At 27.2% G+C, this 16381-nt stretch overlaps 2 protein-coding genes across 2 annotated transcripts; both read right to left on the bottom strand.

Annotated features, from left to right (window-relative positions):
• Window positions 1-2835: 2835 nt before the first annotated feature.
• On the bottom strand, window positions 2836-9628 carry LOC130667738 (embryonic polarity protein dorsal-like). Its single transcript, XM_057469562.1, has 9 exons — window positions 8537-9628; window positions 6871-7108; window positions 5508-5648; window positions 5237-5427; window positions 5005-5143; window positions 4689-4907; window positions 3333-4613; window positions 3104-3255; window positions 2836-3022 (listed from the first exon to the last, which is right to left on the bottom strand). The coding sequence occupies exons 1-9, from the start codon at window positions 8687-8689 to the stop codon at window positions 2951-2953; spliced, it is 2586 nt and encodes an 861-aa protein (XP_057325545.1). The 5' UTR covers window positions 8690-9628; the 3' UTR covers window positions 2836-2950.
• A 460-nt stretch (window positions 9629-10088) lies between these two features.
• On the bottom strand, window positions 10089-15754 carry LOC130667739 (uncharacterized). Its single transcript, XM_057469563.1, has 5 exons — window positions 14897-15754; window positions 13280-13439; window positions 12976-13211; window positions 10514-10680; window positions 10089-10382 (listed from the first exon to the last, which is right to left on the bottom strand). The coding sequence occupies exons 2-5, from the start codon at window positions 13411-13413 to the stop codon at window positions 10257-10259; spliced, it is 663 nt and encodes a 220-aa protein (XP_057325546.1). The 5' UTR covers window positions 13414-13439; window positions 14897-15754; the 3' UTR covers window positions 10089-10256.
• Between the last annotated feature and the right edge of the window lie 627 nt (window positions 15755-16381).

The raw sequence follows: 16381 nt of genomic DNA, 5'->3' as shown, positions 1-16381 counted from the left end.
TACCGAAATATCTAAAATATTAATACAATAACAATAATAATAATGATAAATATATTGTGTACATGCGTTACGATTTAAATAATTAGTGGCACTGCATAAGTAATGATGTCTTCTTACATAAAAATTTATAATATGGTTTTAATAATTATTTTTAACTGTCTAATTAAGAAGATATCAGACTAATGTTAACTGTAAATTAGCTGCGGTAATTATTAATTTTATTATTAATTAATTATATAATAAATTTAAAAAATAAGTTTACGCGCCAATTTGCGAAGGTGTTTAAACACATTTTAAATGTACAAATATTTTCGAAATGTAGTTAATAATTAAAATATACGATGGCGATAGATTTATTTAATTAAACATACGGAATTTATTTATTAATTTTTTTTTTCATACACAAAAAAAAAATAAATTCAAGTGATTATTTTTCTTGTTTCAATTTCTTATATATTTCTTCTTTGATATATAGTTATCCGTAGTGATAATCTATTTGAATAAAAATAAATGGAATTTAGTATAATAAATTATATATATCTACAGTAGTTTATTAAATTTATATATGTATATATTTTTTTTTGCCAGACGAATCTTATCTTTATACATGTATGACCATATATACTGAATCATTAGATAAATTAAATTTTAAACACATGGTTAATTAGCTGTTGCTGTTCCACGTGTCGTATTTGAGATAGAGAATTAAAAATAATTATTATTATTAAATTTTTTATTTTTAAAAAACCAAGAGATAAATATGTCCCGACTGCTCCAACTACTCACCTTTGAAATATATATATATAACTTCTAATATAATTTACTTATTAATTTCTATGAGAAATTTAGGATAAGAAACTTCATACTTTTTTTTAATTGTCTTATATATATTTTAATTTATTTATCACTTCAATTTAAATTTAATTTTTTATAATACGTGTGTACGTTTTGTCCATTACATTAGAATAAGAAAAATTGCAAGGTCATTATTGTAAATTGAAAAGTTTTTTTTTTTGCTCATTTTTTAAATTTAAACTCAATTATTAATTAATTGTATTGTTGAGTAAATATATTTAAAAAAATAATAGTTTTCGTGGATTTTTATTTACTTACAAATTTAGTGGGTACACAAAAAAAAATTGGTCTGTCAGTTGACCCTGCGGGCCAGCCCCAAAACTTCCCGCTGTTTTCGAGCTCGTTGAGCTCGCAAATACTTTTGTATGCCATTGTTTTGTAAAAAACCATTTTTTAGCATTTCCTTCTCCCACGATATCTCGCGAACGAATTAACCGATTTTGATGGTTGCGGTGGCAATCGACGCGTTTTATCAAGTTCCGAAGCTGATCAAATTTTGAAATTGATTTATTTAGCCGTTTTTGAGAAATTTCAAAAAAACCAAGGAAAATTTTTTTTTTGAATTCTTTCGTCAACGGTTTCTCTTGAACGAATGAACCGATTTTGATGATTGAGGTGGCATTCGACGCGGCTTATAGAGTTTTAGAGCTGATTAGATTTTGGAATCAATCCATCGAGCAAATTAAAAGTTATCCAAATAAAACATTTTCGAAAAAATTTTATTTTTGAAATATCTCTGAACGCACCCTACCGATTAAGTTCAAATTTTTACGGCTTCAAGACATTAACAAGCTGCGTCGAATGACACCTCAACGATCAAAATCGGTTCATCCGTTCAAGAGTTATGAATATTTACATACATACATACGTACATACGTACGTACACACATACATACACTCGGACATCATCTTGAAATTAGTCAGAATAGCTTCTTAGGACCTCGAAACGTCGACATCTGATGGAAATTCGATTTTCGTAAATCGGACCGAAACCAATAACTTCCCGAATTTTTGAAAATTTACAATTTTCTTAGCGGGAAGTTAAAAATCTGTCTATCGATTGACCCTGCGGGCCAGCCCTAAAACTTCCCGCTGTTTTCGAGTTCCTTGAGCTCAAAAATACGTTTGTATGCTATTGTTTTCGAAAAAAAAACGTTTTTTAGCATTTCTTTCTCCCACGATATCTCGCGAACGAATCAACCGATTTCGATGGTTGAGGTGGGGATCGACGCGTTTTATTGAGTTCTAGTGCTAATTAGATTTTGGAATTGATCGATCGAGCCATTTCTGAAAAATTTGAAAAAAACTGAAAAAGAATTGTTTTTTTTTTTTTTTGTATTTCTTTTATATCTTAGAGTCCATTTGATTGATCGATTTGAAATTTTCAGAAAAGTTGACGGCCAACAAACTCTTTCGATTGCCACCTCAACCATCTCAATCGGTCAATTCATTAAAAAGATATCAAGAGTTTACATACATACACATACATACATACAGATACTCGGACATCCTTCTAAAAATAGTCAGAATAGCTTCCTAGGACCTCAAAACGTCAACATCAGATGAAAACTCGATTTTCGAAAATCAGGGTGAAACCAATAACTTCCCGAATTTTTTAAAATTAACAATTTTCTTAGCGGGAAGTTAAAAAAGGATTTTTTAGCCCGCAAAATTTTCACTCGTGAAAAGAAAAATTTTTTTCATTATAAATTTATGGTGCGAAAAATTTATTGAGCCAAGAAAATCCTTTTTTTCTGTGTAGTATTAAACTTAATTTAAGGGAAAAAAAATTCTAATGTAAATCTTGATTTAAAAATTAAAATTTTTTTTTTTTAGTTTTTTAAATAAACATTTAAAATTTTTTTATAAAAATAATACACAATAAAAATTAATAACTATTTTTTCATGCAAATAATTATTTTGATTCGTTAAATTTTTGACTTAAAATATATGATAAATTAACATCACGACTTATAAATAATTTATACTCAAGTTAGAACTTTTTTAAAAATATTACAATCTGCAGAAGCTATAATTACATTTTATTTACAATAATAATAACAATAACAAATATTTGGATTTTTCATCAGTTTAATTAAGGAAAAAAATCTTCATATCTCGGTTGATTATTATTCGTGTCTTGGTAGGGTGGACTATTGATTTCAAACTAAAAAATAAAAAAATATAAATTATTGGTACAAATAAATTTAAAAAAATTAAAAATAATGATGACAATCATTTAAATTACCTCATCTCCTATAAGTGACAATCCACTGTTCATCGTTTCCGACAATTGTTGGTCAATGAGCTCCGATAATTCATAATCACTATTTTCATTCGTCGATTCTTTGTCTTCAAGTCGATTTTGTTGATTATTTATATTTCCCGTACATTGTTGTCCTGAAGTTAAGAAAAATAAAACAAATGTTAAAAAAAATTTTAAATCTCAGCGACAAAACTTTAGATAAATTAATTACCTGTATTGCACGTCTGTTGAGGGGGAAGAGTTTTGATCATTTTGTAGAAATCCGGCGGCCTGTTGGCTATTATTACCTGTGTACTATAATAAGGATTGCTGTCATCACTGTCTTCTTGTTCTTCTTCATCACCATCATTATCATCATCTTCATGATCATTATCATAATTATTATTATCAATAACATGTTGATACGACGTTGAATATTGTTCTTGATGGTGATGATCTGGCTGTTGTTGAACTTGATGCCGCTGCCGTTCTTGATAGTACTGCATTAATTGCGCTCGTGATTGCTGTTGTGATTGACTATGCTGTAATTGTTGAAGCTGTTGTAATTGGTAGTTTAATGGTAATTGGCGCTGTTGTTGTTGTTGTAATTGATATTGTTGTTGTTGTTCTTGATTCTGTTGTTGAAGTTGTGGTTGTTTTTCTTGTTGCTGGATATATTGTTGAACTTGTTGGAAGTTTTTTCGACATTGCTGCTGTTGAAGAAGTTGTGGTTGCAGTTGTTGTTGTTGTTGTTGTGGTGGTAGTGGTTGTAGCTGTGGTAGTTGTTGTTGTTGTTGTTGTATTGATTGTAGTAATAATAGTTTTTGTTGTTGTTGTAATAACTGTGATTGGGGTTGTTGTTGTTGTTGCTGCTGCTGCTGTTGTTGTATTCGTTGTTGTTGCTGCTGCTGTTGTTGTATTTGTTGTTGTTGCTGTTGTAGTATTTGTTTTTGTTGTTGTTGCTGTTGTAGTATTTGTTTTTGTTGCTGCTGCTGTTGTTGTATTTGTTTTTGTTGCTGCTGCTGTTGTTGTATTTGTTGTTGTTGCTGCTGCTGTTGTTGTATTTGTTGTTGTTGCTGCTGCTGCTGTTGTATTTGTTGTTGTTGATGCTGATGTTGTTGTTGTTGTTGTTGTTGTTGTTGTTGTTGTTGTAGATGTGTTTGTTGTTGATGTTGTAGCTGTGGTTGTATCAATTGTTGTATCAGTTTTAGTTGCTGCGGTTGTAATATTTTTTGTTGTTGCTGTTGCTGAAGAGTTAGCTGTAGTTGTTCTTGTTGCTGATTCCGCATTTGAGATTGTTGTTGTCGTAGTGGTGGCATTGATTGTTGTTGTTGTTGTTGTTGTTGTTGTTGTTGTTGTACATTATTAATATTAATTTGTTTAATATTAATATTTTTATTCTTCCTATTATTATTATCATCGTTATTATTTATATTTTTTCTACAATGTAAATCCAGCGGCTGCATATCATGTAGATTTCTATCCATCGCTGATTGTTTGTTTACTTCATTCACTACAATTTAAAAAAATAAAATTTATTAATAAAAATGAGTAAATCATAAACTTCAAAAGTATAAATAATATTTACATTTTCTATTTTGATTTTGCGGTCGGTAATATAACAATCGCTTGGCAATAATTGCAGGTTTTTCAGTTATAGGTTCTTCTTCAGGAGATTCTGGACTTGCAGAAAAGCAATTGCAGCGAGGACAATGAGTGGGAACTGATGATCCAGCTTCTGTCTCCAGGTCTATTACACCGGATGTACTGTATTTATGCCTTTTACGTTTAAGATTAATTGAAGAGTCTGCAAAATAATATTTAATATTCAATATATCTATTCACTAAATATCTTCAAATTATAGTTTAGTTCTTCAGTGTTTTAAAAAAATGATTTTTTTTACCTGCCCCAACTGGAGTGAATGTGAACGGCAATGGCTCGCTCGCACAATGATCCGATAACTTTCGTAACTGAATAAAAACCTGAGCTGGTTCTTGAATATTAACATTATAATAAGCGGGACTTTCAAACGCAATCGATATCTACAATATTATAAGTCAATGGTTAATTACTTTAATTAAAAAATTTAAAAAAAGCTAGCAAATTTTATTGAACAACTTTTAATAATCATTTACCTGTCGATAAACATCATTGGAATTAAACTTAGCAAGTCCTTCCCAAATAATTCTGTTGTTACGCTTCTCAAAAAATACAATACTGATGTCATCTTTGGCAACTCTTTCACACAAAAGTATCATCGGGGTACCCCCAGTAGCAGGTGCACTGTAGTGACTTAACTTAAGAATTGACAAATCACCCAACACTTCTGTAAACATAAATATTAATTGTTATAGTTGTAATTAAAACTCTAATTACTTATAAAAATAACAAAAATTATAATATTACTTTTGTCATAAACTGGCTCGGAGACTACGGGCCGCAAGGGTACGGTACATTTTTTTTTGCTATCTTCAACGTACACTTGGAAGCAGAGTCTTACTGCTGATACATCAATTCCAGCCGTTGAATTTTTATGATCAAAGCCCGCTGAAATAATTATAAGTATTGATTAATATTTAATTAATAAATATAGACAGTAAAAGGTCACTGTTAAAAATTTTACTTTTAATTAAAGTAAATTACTCGGAAGAATCTAATTTCAGTCCAATGCCGCGAATTATTATTAGCAATCGCGTAAATTGCGAATTTTCGCGTGTATAAGCCCGAGTTAAAGGCGGAAGTGGCAAACACCCGGATTGGGAGATTTTACGGTCCTCTGAGGTGTGTATACTATTTTTACCAGATCTGCACCTGAAAGTTTAAAATTTACCCTCTGTTTATGGGAAGAATAGCGTATAGAAAAATTTTGATTCAAAACGAAGTTGCCGCTTTCCGCCTCCGTCGAGGAGAAAAATAGTATAGACACCTTGGGAAGTAAATAAGAAAGCCTTAGGTCACATGTTTGTTGATGAGACATTTCTTACTTTACTGCCCTAGGTGTGTAATATACTATTGTCCCTATAAACAGGAAAAAATTTAAACATTCGATGCAGGTATGGTGGAAAAATGTTTCTGTCCGCTGACTGAAGTCATTCATAATTTAAACTCTGATACTTGTAATTTGTTTAATAGTAATTTAAAACCACTACTTTTATTATGATACTGAAGTTAGCCGACGTCCAATAGTTCTTTGATTTTTTTTCAGAATAATAAATTATAAAAATAAAATATTTGAAAAAATTGCACCTATAGTTCTTTCAATTTTCTACATGTGCATATTTTTAGTTTTTTTTTTTATTCGTAATTGATGTGTTGAAAAAACAATCTGAAAAGTTTTTGATTGCCTGTAAATTTCAGGATCATCTTTTATTTACGTAAATGACAGCTCTGACTCCGATTAAGTTTTATAAAAATTACTGTGAATAATAAATAGTATTTATAGTTTCTGCTTAATTACGAATTACAAGTGACAATTTACGCTTACGCTAATAATTGATCACACCATTGGTCTGAAATTAATTTTTTTCTGACTGACTGCTGACACTGAAACTGAGTTTCAATGCAGATAATCAAAAAATCTACTGTGTAACTCAAAATGAATGACGATTTCAAACCGTGGATGATGTCAGCCAACTTCACCCTGGTCTGAAATCGTTTTGTTTCATCCTCTGTCACACAATTAACTGTCATTTAATTTTTCCATAACAATTATCTTTGAATTTAGAAAAAATTTTTAACGGCAAATCAAAAAATATTTTTAAAAAATTACTTTGAAAGGGATCAACTCGAAGCGCTTCACGTTTTTCCAATGCCTCTTTAACATTTTTCTTCTTGGTACACTGGATTCCCAAGTTTGGAAAAGATACTACCTGCGAGTCAGTTTTCAGGGTAAAAACACCTTGGTCCGGTCTATCTTTACTGACAATCTCATGAGGATGTGGTCTATGTGGCGAGTCCTTGGTGACACACGACACTATTATTACCGCATTACCATCAAGGCCGTGTATCTTTAATAATTATTTTATATAGTTTTATTAAATGTTTATATTTACTATTCATATAAATAATTATTGTAACTTATTTTTTAAAATAAATTTTAAATAAATCTATGAGTGTGAATGTAGCAGACATAAGACAAATTTAAAATTATAAATAAATAGAGTAAATAATTTTAAAAATAATATTTCGAAAAAATGCACTTATTAATTTTTAAATTTTTTAAATGCGCATTTTTTAAAAATTTTATTACGTTAATTATTCACTCAATTTATTTATAATTTTAAATTTGACTGATGTCTGCTACATTCACACTCATATAAATCTAAGATTATTTTACCCCATAATTTTAAGAATAATCGGTGTCATTAAATTTAATTTAAAAAACAATATATATGCAATCCCGCGAAAAAATAATTTGAATTTGCAAGGACATAATTTTTTTATCATTTACATTTACCCGGACCATCGACTATTAATATCCGGAAATAAATATCTAGACAAAATATAAAAGGGAAATATTCATACTAAAAATTTTGAATTTTGAATTTTAAAAAAATTTTTAAACTAAAGAGATTTACATTAATTTTAGTAGATGATTTAGAGTAAAGATAAAAAGTCGTTAGCTAATAGTTTGAGTAAATTGTAAAATAATTAAATCATGGCTTTTGTTGTAAAAAATGAATTGCATTAGACAATTCTTCGTAAATAAAATTGTGTAATTTAAGGTCCATTAGTTTGTAAGATAACTTGGCGGAGAACAAAATTTTATAATGATATTTTAAGTGATTATCTGATTGTTTTGTACTACTCTATTGTTTGAAGTAACTTACAAATTTAAATGGAACTGAAAACCAACCCTCCATCTGACGTCACGTAATTACTACTGGATGACAATATATATATATATATATATATACTATTTGTATAATTACATACTATTATACTTTAATATATGAGATAAATTTTTGTATTCTTCAAAATAATATTTTCCAATCGTGGTATTTGTAAATTTTACATTTATTAGAAATTAATTTATAATTTAAAAAAAAAATTTAACAATTAAAAAACTAAAGTTGCATATTAAAGAACAATGTAAATATATATATAAATATATATTAATAGTAATAGTAGTAGCAGTAATAAAAATGAGTATGAATGTAGCAGACATCAGACACTTTATAAATTTTAAATAAATAAATTTATAAATTTAAATAATGAAATTTTAAAAAATGCGCGCGCTGATTTTTAAATTATTTAAATACGCATTTTTATTATACTCACATTTTATTTATTTGTTCAAAAGTTTAAAAAATTCATAATTGTCAGTTACATTCACTTATATAATAATAGTAATACTACTAATAGTAATAGTAGTAGTACTAATAATAATAATAATAATAATAATAATAATAATAATAATAATAATAATAAATTACCTTTATTGTAGGCCAGCTTCTATGACGTTCAGTACTATTACAACCAACAAGACTTCCAATAAATCGCGCTTCACATTCATATCTAAATCGAGTTCTATTACAAGGTTGTTCAATTATTTCTGCATACGGATAATCATGTCTTCTGTGATTCATTGTCACACTTACATTTATTATCACACTAAATATTTAAATAAAAAACGTAAAAGCCGAAAAAATTTCCAGTAATATCCTCAAACAGTTTCAATAACTACAAGAAAAAAATTAACAATCGCCCAATAAGTTTTAATCTCACAACCATTAAAAATATATTTCACAATAACTTTTTAAAATAACAATTTTACAGCTTGACAATAAAATATATATATTTATAGCCGATATTAAATATCTTTTTCGTGCCCGTTGAAATAAATATTTTTATACTTTTCTTGTTAGTAAATTTTTATGTATAAATTTTAAATCTTAATGCTAGTGTTCCTGACAAGGCACTGAGTGAACTAAGTACTAAGACCCTAGTCGCCATGTACTGTCGTAAATGCATGAGTTAAATTTACAGACATACTATAGACAAATTTTATGAATCGGGTAACACTACAGAGGTAAGAATATTTTTGTAAAATAATATTTAATGCCATTTAAAGCTGAGCACTTAAATCTTTATAATAAAACTGTAGAGTAACCCCTCGAGTTCTGGAGCCTCAGGTACTAAAACTTAGACCTGGGTCATTTACATTCTCAAGGGTCACTTTTAAATTTTAAAATTGTACTCACTATACTTATATATGTCCGCAAAGTGAATTACAACAGTGAAAAATACAAACACGTTCATTGTAATTGTAAAATATGCACCTGTCGCACTTCCTACATTTATTTTACAGATTTACAAAATTTTAGCCGCTAAATTTTCCTTAAGTTTTCGTTGCTAATATTTTCAAAATAGCGCGGCAATATTTTAAATAAATATTTTCTTTGAATATAATTAATATTAAGTAATAATAATTATTTATTAACAATTAAAACATACTTATAATACAATATATTTAATATCTATATTAACATGAGCATTTAAATTTAATTACAATTATAAAAATTATTATACAATAATCAATGATTAATTAATTATAAGAATATATACAAATTTTGTTTAAAACTAAATAGTGTACGAAAGATTTTTTTTTTTTTATTACAATTGTTTAGTATTTATAAATATGACATTGATATGTATCACGGTTATTATTTTGTGTTGTCAGAAAAAAATTATTTAAAATTTTAATTTAAATTGCACTGAAAAAAAATTTTTTGGCGCAAGAAAATTTTTTCTTTGACTCAAGAAAATTTTTTGCGCCAGGAAATGATTTTTTTTTTATGTAATTGCACTTTTTCACTGGATTTTTTTTTGTACGTAATTGAAATTAAAAATTTTAATAGATTAGATGAGATACAAAAAAATAAAGGGATCCTGCCCTGATATATTTTTTAGGACAAATATTTTTTTATAAAAAATCATTGATAATTTATTAAGTAAAATTATTAAAAGTAATTTCTTTTTTTTTTTAAATTAAATTGTCATGAAAGTATGAGTTGTACAAGTGACTAATATTTTTAATTAAAATAAAAAACTTCTAGTATTTAAATTAATCTCAATGAAAATTAATAACGAGATCTATAGCAAATAATAAATGAGTACGTTTGTTTTTAAATTAAATTATCTAAATATTTATATTTATTCTTGGGGTTTGTATAAATTATTTAGGGTGCAGAGTTCTTGTATGGTATTGTTAGTTAATCGTGTAAAACTATCGGTCATACTTGTACTTTCACCTGCGGCATTTGCTTCAACTTTTTGAGCCTAAAAAAAATAAATAATTAAATGAAAAATAAATACAATTATTTTTATCTCTGGGTTTTTTATTTCGTTATCACGAATTAAAATTTATTTATATATTTTTATTGGGGTATTAAATTTTGTTATCTATTTACCTTATTTTGGGAATCAGATATTGAAAGACCACTTGAAAAATTTTCAGAAAGTGCGTTTCCTAGCACTGCTAACTCGGTGGAGTCTAGTTGATTAAAACTACCGCCCAATTGATTCATATCAAAACTAAATTGATTATTGTCAAGGTCAAGTACATTGTTAACACCTTCTACAATATAAAAAAAATTTCTATTAACAAATATATGTATACATATATATTAGGGTGCTTCGTTTGAAACGAACATTTTTTTTTTAGCGGACACACGAAAATTTTGTTGTTTATGTTGAGAGAAAAATTTATTTTAACATTTTACAGTAAAAAAAATCGGTCTATAAGTTGACCCTGCGGGCCAGCCCCAAAGCTTCCCGCTGTTTTCGAGCTCAACGAGCTCGAAAACACTATTGTGAATACATTTTCAAGCTCTTCGAGCTCGCAAATACTTTTGTATGCCATTGTTTTGTAAAAAACCATTTTTTAGCATTTCTTTCTCCCACGATATCTCGCGAACGAATTCACCGATTTTGATGGTTGAGGCGGCAATCGACGCGTTTTGTCAAGTTCTAAAGCTGAACAAATTTTGGATTCGATTTATCGAGTCGTTTTTGTGATATTTCAGGAAAAATAAAAAATTTTTTATTTTTAATTCTTTCGACAGCGGTTTCTCTTGAACGAATGAACCGATTTTGATGGTTGAGGTGGCATTCGACGCGGCTTATAAAACTCTAGAGCCCAGTTCATTTTGGAATCAATCTATCGAGCACATTAAAAGTTATAAAAAAAAAACATTTTTGAAAAAACTTTATTTTTGGAATATCTCTGAACGAGCCCTACCGATCAAGCTCAATTTTCTCTCGACTTCAAGATATTGTCAATCCGCGTCGAATGACACCTTAAAGTTCAAAATCGGTTCATCCGTTCAAAAGATACAGGTATTTACATACGTACGTACGTACATACAGACATACATACACTCGGACATCATCGTGAAATTAGTCAGAATAGCTCCCTCGGACCTCAAAACATCGACATCTGATGGAAATTCGATTTTCGTAAATCGGACCGAAACCAATAACTTCCCGAATTTTTGAAAATTTACAATTTTTTTAGCGGGAAGTTAAAAATTGTAAGCTTACTATAGTACTAATCTTTTTTGACTGTAAAATGTTAAAATGTATGTATCTCATGAACAGTGCACTTTAGCAATATAAGTGTAATGAGCAATTTTGTAGAGGACAAAATTCCCTAAAAGATTGGTCCATTACATATTTTTCGTAAGATGAGCCGTTTCTTCACTATTAACAAAAATAAATGAAAAAAGTGAAAAATTAACTTTCGGTACGAATTCAATCGATATGGATCGAGTTAGACCAAAACCGTTTAATACAATTTTAAAAAGCAACAAATAATCTACAAATAAAAACTCGTTTCGAAACGATAGCTTAGAATCGGGCTGAGTTATAGTAATAAAAAAAAACAAAGTTATTCGATTTACATGCTTTTTTAAATGGGAAAACTTTGATGCTCGAGAGGAAGGACTTAAAATAAAAATTAAGAGCTGAAATTTTCAGGGAATTTTTTTCTCAACATAAACAACAAAATTTTCTTGTGTCCGCTAAAAAAAAGAAATGTTCGTTTCAAACGAAGCACGCCAATATATATCATGCATATCATATAAAATATAAACTTTTTTTTGATATGTATTATATTTTTTACTATTTAAAAATATTTATCTGACCTACTTTTTAAATCATAGAATTTTAAACTGAAAATTTTAACCTCGTCAATTTATTCTCGTCAAGTTTTTTTTTTGTAGCTCACAAGATTATTTACAAGATCATTATTTTATTTTTCATGGATGATAACTCTAGTAGTAGTATCTGCAACTAACTGATAGATAAATTTTCATTTGTATCACCATTTAGTATTTTATAAAAGCTTAATACTTTATAATTATCAAAATGTATTTAATTATATAATAGATATGTATATATTTATTTTCCGACCCATCTTACTTTCAATTCTTTTTATATTTATTATTATCAATAAAATAGTTATTGTATCGTTATTCGATTAGCGTAAATAAATAAATAAACAAATCAAGAGATGTCTGATAAGGTCAGAAAAATTATAAATAGTAAAAATAAACAGCAAATGATTTTGGAATTAGTAACGCGAAGTTCCATGACAACTGATCCCCGACAAGTAATCACACGATAATTGATCCCACTGACAAATTCATAAAATAATTAATTATTAATTAATTACTATGACATGAGTAATTAAAATTAACTGTTGTAAATATGAAAAGTTAAATTATGTAAATTAATTGTTGATAAAAATCAATTGACGATCAATTGTTGATGGGATCAGATGTCAGTGGGATCAATTTGTAGGGATAAAATTTTTGGGATCAGTTGACGGCACACTGTAATGCGATATATCGAAACTAAAAATAAATTATACCGGCATTAGTTAGAGATTCTTGAAATCCTAAATCTTGAGGCGGTTCTGGTGTAACTCGATTTAATATTATCGACTGGTTATTATACATCAATGGAGGCTGTAAATTAGGGCTCGCATGCCCCGATACTGATTGTTGATACTGTGGTGTCAAGTTTATTTGTGGTTGTGGCTGTGGTTGCATTGAATAAGGGAGACGATCCATCGGTGATGGCGTTCGTCTTGGAGACCTTATTTGTCTGTAAATAAAAAAATATTATTATTTAAAATAATAAGAACCCTCAGATCACGTAAAAATAAATTTTACCTCAAAGAATGTAAAGTAGAAGGTGACATTGGACTACCAACTGGATACAATGGTGACGAACCTCCTGCTGCTATCCCACCAGGATATAAAGTGTCCATTGGCTCGGGTTTTATCAGATTAAAATTGTACTGCATTTGTCGATTGTGTAATGCCAGTCCGTCTATTAATTAATTAAGTAATTAGCTAATAAATTTATCAGTTTAATTAATATTTAAAATAATAAATTCTACAAAGCTTTTGTTTGTTGATAAAAAGCAGGCAAACAAAAATAATTTTTCTGCGCAGTGACGGTTAAGAAGCCAAACAAAATTTATTTAAAATTTCTTATTAAAGCGTAAAGCAATTAGTTGTGTAAATAAAATTATTGGATGCATTGTTTAAATAATGTAGAAAATTTATGTCAATACGGATGCGAAATACTCTAAATGCTAATTATTTATAACTAAAAAAAACTAAACCACACGCCACACTAAAAAAAAAAATTAACTAAATAATTTTTCATACCTTTTATTTTTATTTTATTTAATTATAAGAATTTTCTGAAAATATTTAAATTGACGTGCAATTTTTAAAATAATAAATCATTTTTTACAAGTTGTATATATATTTATATATATTTTCAATAGATAAATCAATACAATTATGACAATATAAATATTTATTTATTTAAAAGCTCTACTAAAAAATAGTATCGCACAATATTGCACAAAATATTTTATTTTATTATTATAATTCATTTATCAGACAAAGTATTTTATTATTTACTGCGTTTCCTATTTCTTCTTACAATAGGAGCAAAAATAAAAAATCTCATGGTACAGTTTTTTTTTTATTAAGAAACTTTTGTTTAAAAAAATTGAGCATTGCTCTGTAAAATCAGTATGTTCATTAATTTGAGTAATTATGAATTTATTTCATAATAAAGGCCACTTCCTTTGTGTAAATATTTTTTTTCATCAAAGTACAAATAGACAATTATTTTCTATAAAATGCATTTCATAAAAAAGTATAGAAAATACCAAAAAAAAAAAATAATTAAACCACTTGCATTAAGTACAAGTGTGTTAATTATAAATAAAACTTTTACAAAATATTTATTAAAAACTTTTTTCAAATATTTGTAAAGTTTTAAAAATATTTAATTTTATAAAAATCAACAATATTTTATTATTTAATTATTCTATGTACAAATAATTATTTAATTATTAAAGCATCGGTATCCTGACTAAATTTATAATTACAATATTCTTTGCATTAAATATTTATAATTATTAACAAATTTATTGCTTTGAAGAGAGAATACGCGTCAACTTCTATCAGGGAGAGAATGAACTTCGGCGTGCCCCCACTACCACTTATTTATAAACTGCGCGTGCGCAAGGAAAAGTGGGAGAAAATCTAGTACATAGAACACCCAGAGTGTCCGAGTTAATGGAATTCGAGTGTATTAAGAAAGATATATGTAATGTATATAATTTAATATAAATGTGTGTGATGCAATGATAGTTTATAAAAAAAATCCCTTGTGTATCCCATTTCCAGGCAAGCGAAAAATATATCGGTTATGTAATTTTTATATTTTTTCCTTAAAAAAAAAAAATAAAAAAAAATACTCACGTTGATCAGACTCGGCTTGCACATGTCGAACGACAAGTGAGCTAGGACTGTTATTAAGTTTTTTCCTCTTTCGCTTTAAATAGTCAGGATCATCTATGAATTTATTTGTTTTTTATTTATAAATTAATTTTTATACAAAAAAAAAAATATCAATCACCATTTCCTAATTAATGATAATTATTGATTCTTTCACTGTAATAAAATTAAGTATAAGGCCATTTTGAAGTCAGTGTATAAAAGCAATTAAAAGCTAGAGCAATTTTTACAGAGACAAAATATCATCGTCATTGAGATTTATGTTTGTAATAAAAACATAAATAATTTTGCTTTACTTTTAAGTGAGTAATTCTCTTGGTACATAAATTTTAGAGAAAGCAATTCAAAAATCATCTCTATCATATACAGAAAAAAAAGATTTCTTAACGCAATAAATATTTTTTACTATGAACTGAAAGACAAAAATTTTCTTGGGACTGTAAAAATTTTTTTTCAAAACCTCAATTTTCTTTGACAAAATAAAAATCTTCTAGGCTCAAGAAAATCTTGACTTGGTTCCCGAAAACGTTTGTCTTCCAAAATATTTTCTTGACTCACGATAACTTTTTTTTTCTGTGTAGCTTTCAATTATAATAAAATTTTTCCACTTAGAAATCTTATAATAAAAACAAAGAAAATTTGAAATATCAAATCAATAATTTTAAGATACAATTTAAAAATATATCTGTGTGTTCAAAGACTTTCTTTGCTTCTATAAACTAAAGTTTATCAAGTGTCGACACTTAATGTTCATATTTATAATTTGTAATTAATAATTAATAATCAATAATAAAACTTAACAATCTATGGCACTGCATTTTGACTAGAAAAAAAACTCGCAAATGACAAATGTTAAAAAATCTTTGTCCATTAATCTCCTGACTAGATTGATTAATAAATACCCATTAGATATTTAATTACTATTCATAAATCTCGATAATTAAAAAAAAAATCAATCAATTATATACTTCTAATTATAAATTTTTAAAACGTCGCATTAAATTATTTAATAAAATAATTATGGAAGCACTTTAAATAAATAATTTACTGTAATTAATTAATTAATAAATAACTTATTAATTAACCATTAAATCTCAAGTTATATTTAAAATATTAGTGCGTAATAATAATAAATAAATTTTTAATTCGACGTTTTATCCAACCAGCTATTAAATAATTATAAATAATTCATTATCAATCTTAATTAAAATAGCTGCAAAAAAATTTTTCTCATTTTATAATTGATTCAAATTTTTAGCTCAAATAAATAAATTCACTTAAATAAACTTAATATTTAAAATAACAAAACAATATTCCCGTGTAAAAAAAAATTTGAAAAACTGACTGTTTTAAGCTTCAAAATGTGACACTATGACGTTTTTTTAAACGATTTTTAAACTTCTGGATATAAAAAAAAAATTATTGACTCTATACTATAAATGAACGTTT

This window comes from Microplitis mediator, chromosome 5 (assembly GCF_029852145.1).
Source record: "Microplitis mediator isolate UGA2020A chromosome 5, iyMicMedi2.1, whole genome shotgun sequence".
NCBI lineage: Eukaryota > Metazoa > Arthropoda > Insecta > Hymenoptera > Braconidae > Microplitis > Microplitis mediator.
The sequence above is the reverse complement of the archived record's forward strand: the minus strand, read 5'-3'. Positions and strand labels throughout refer to the sequence as shown.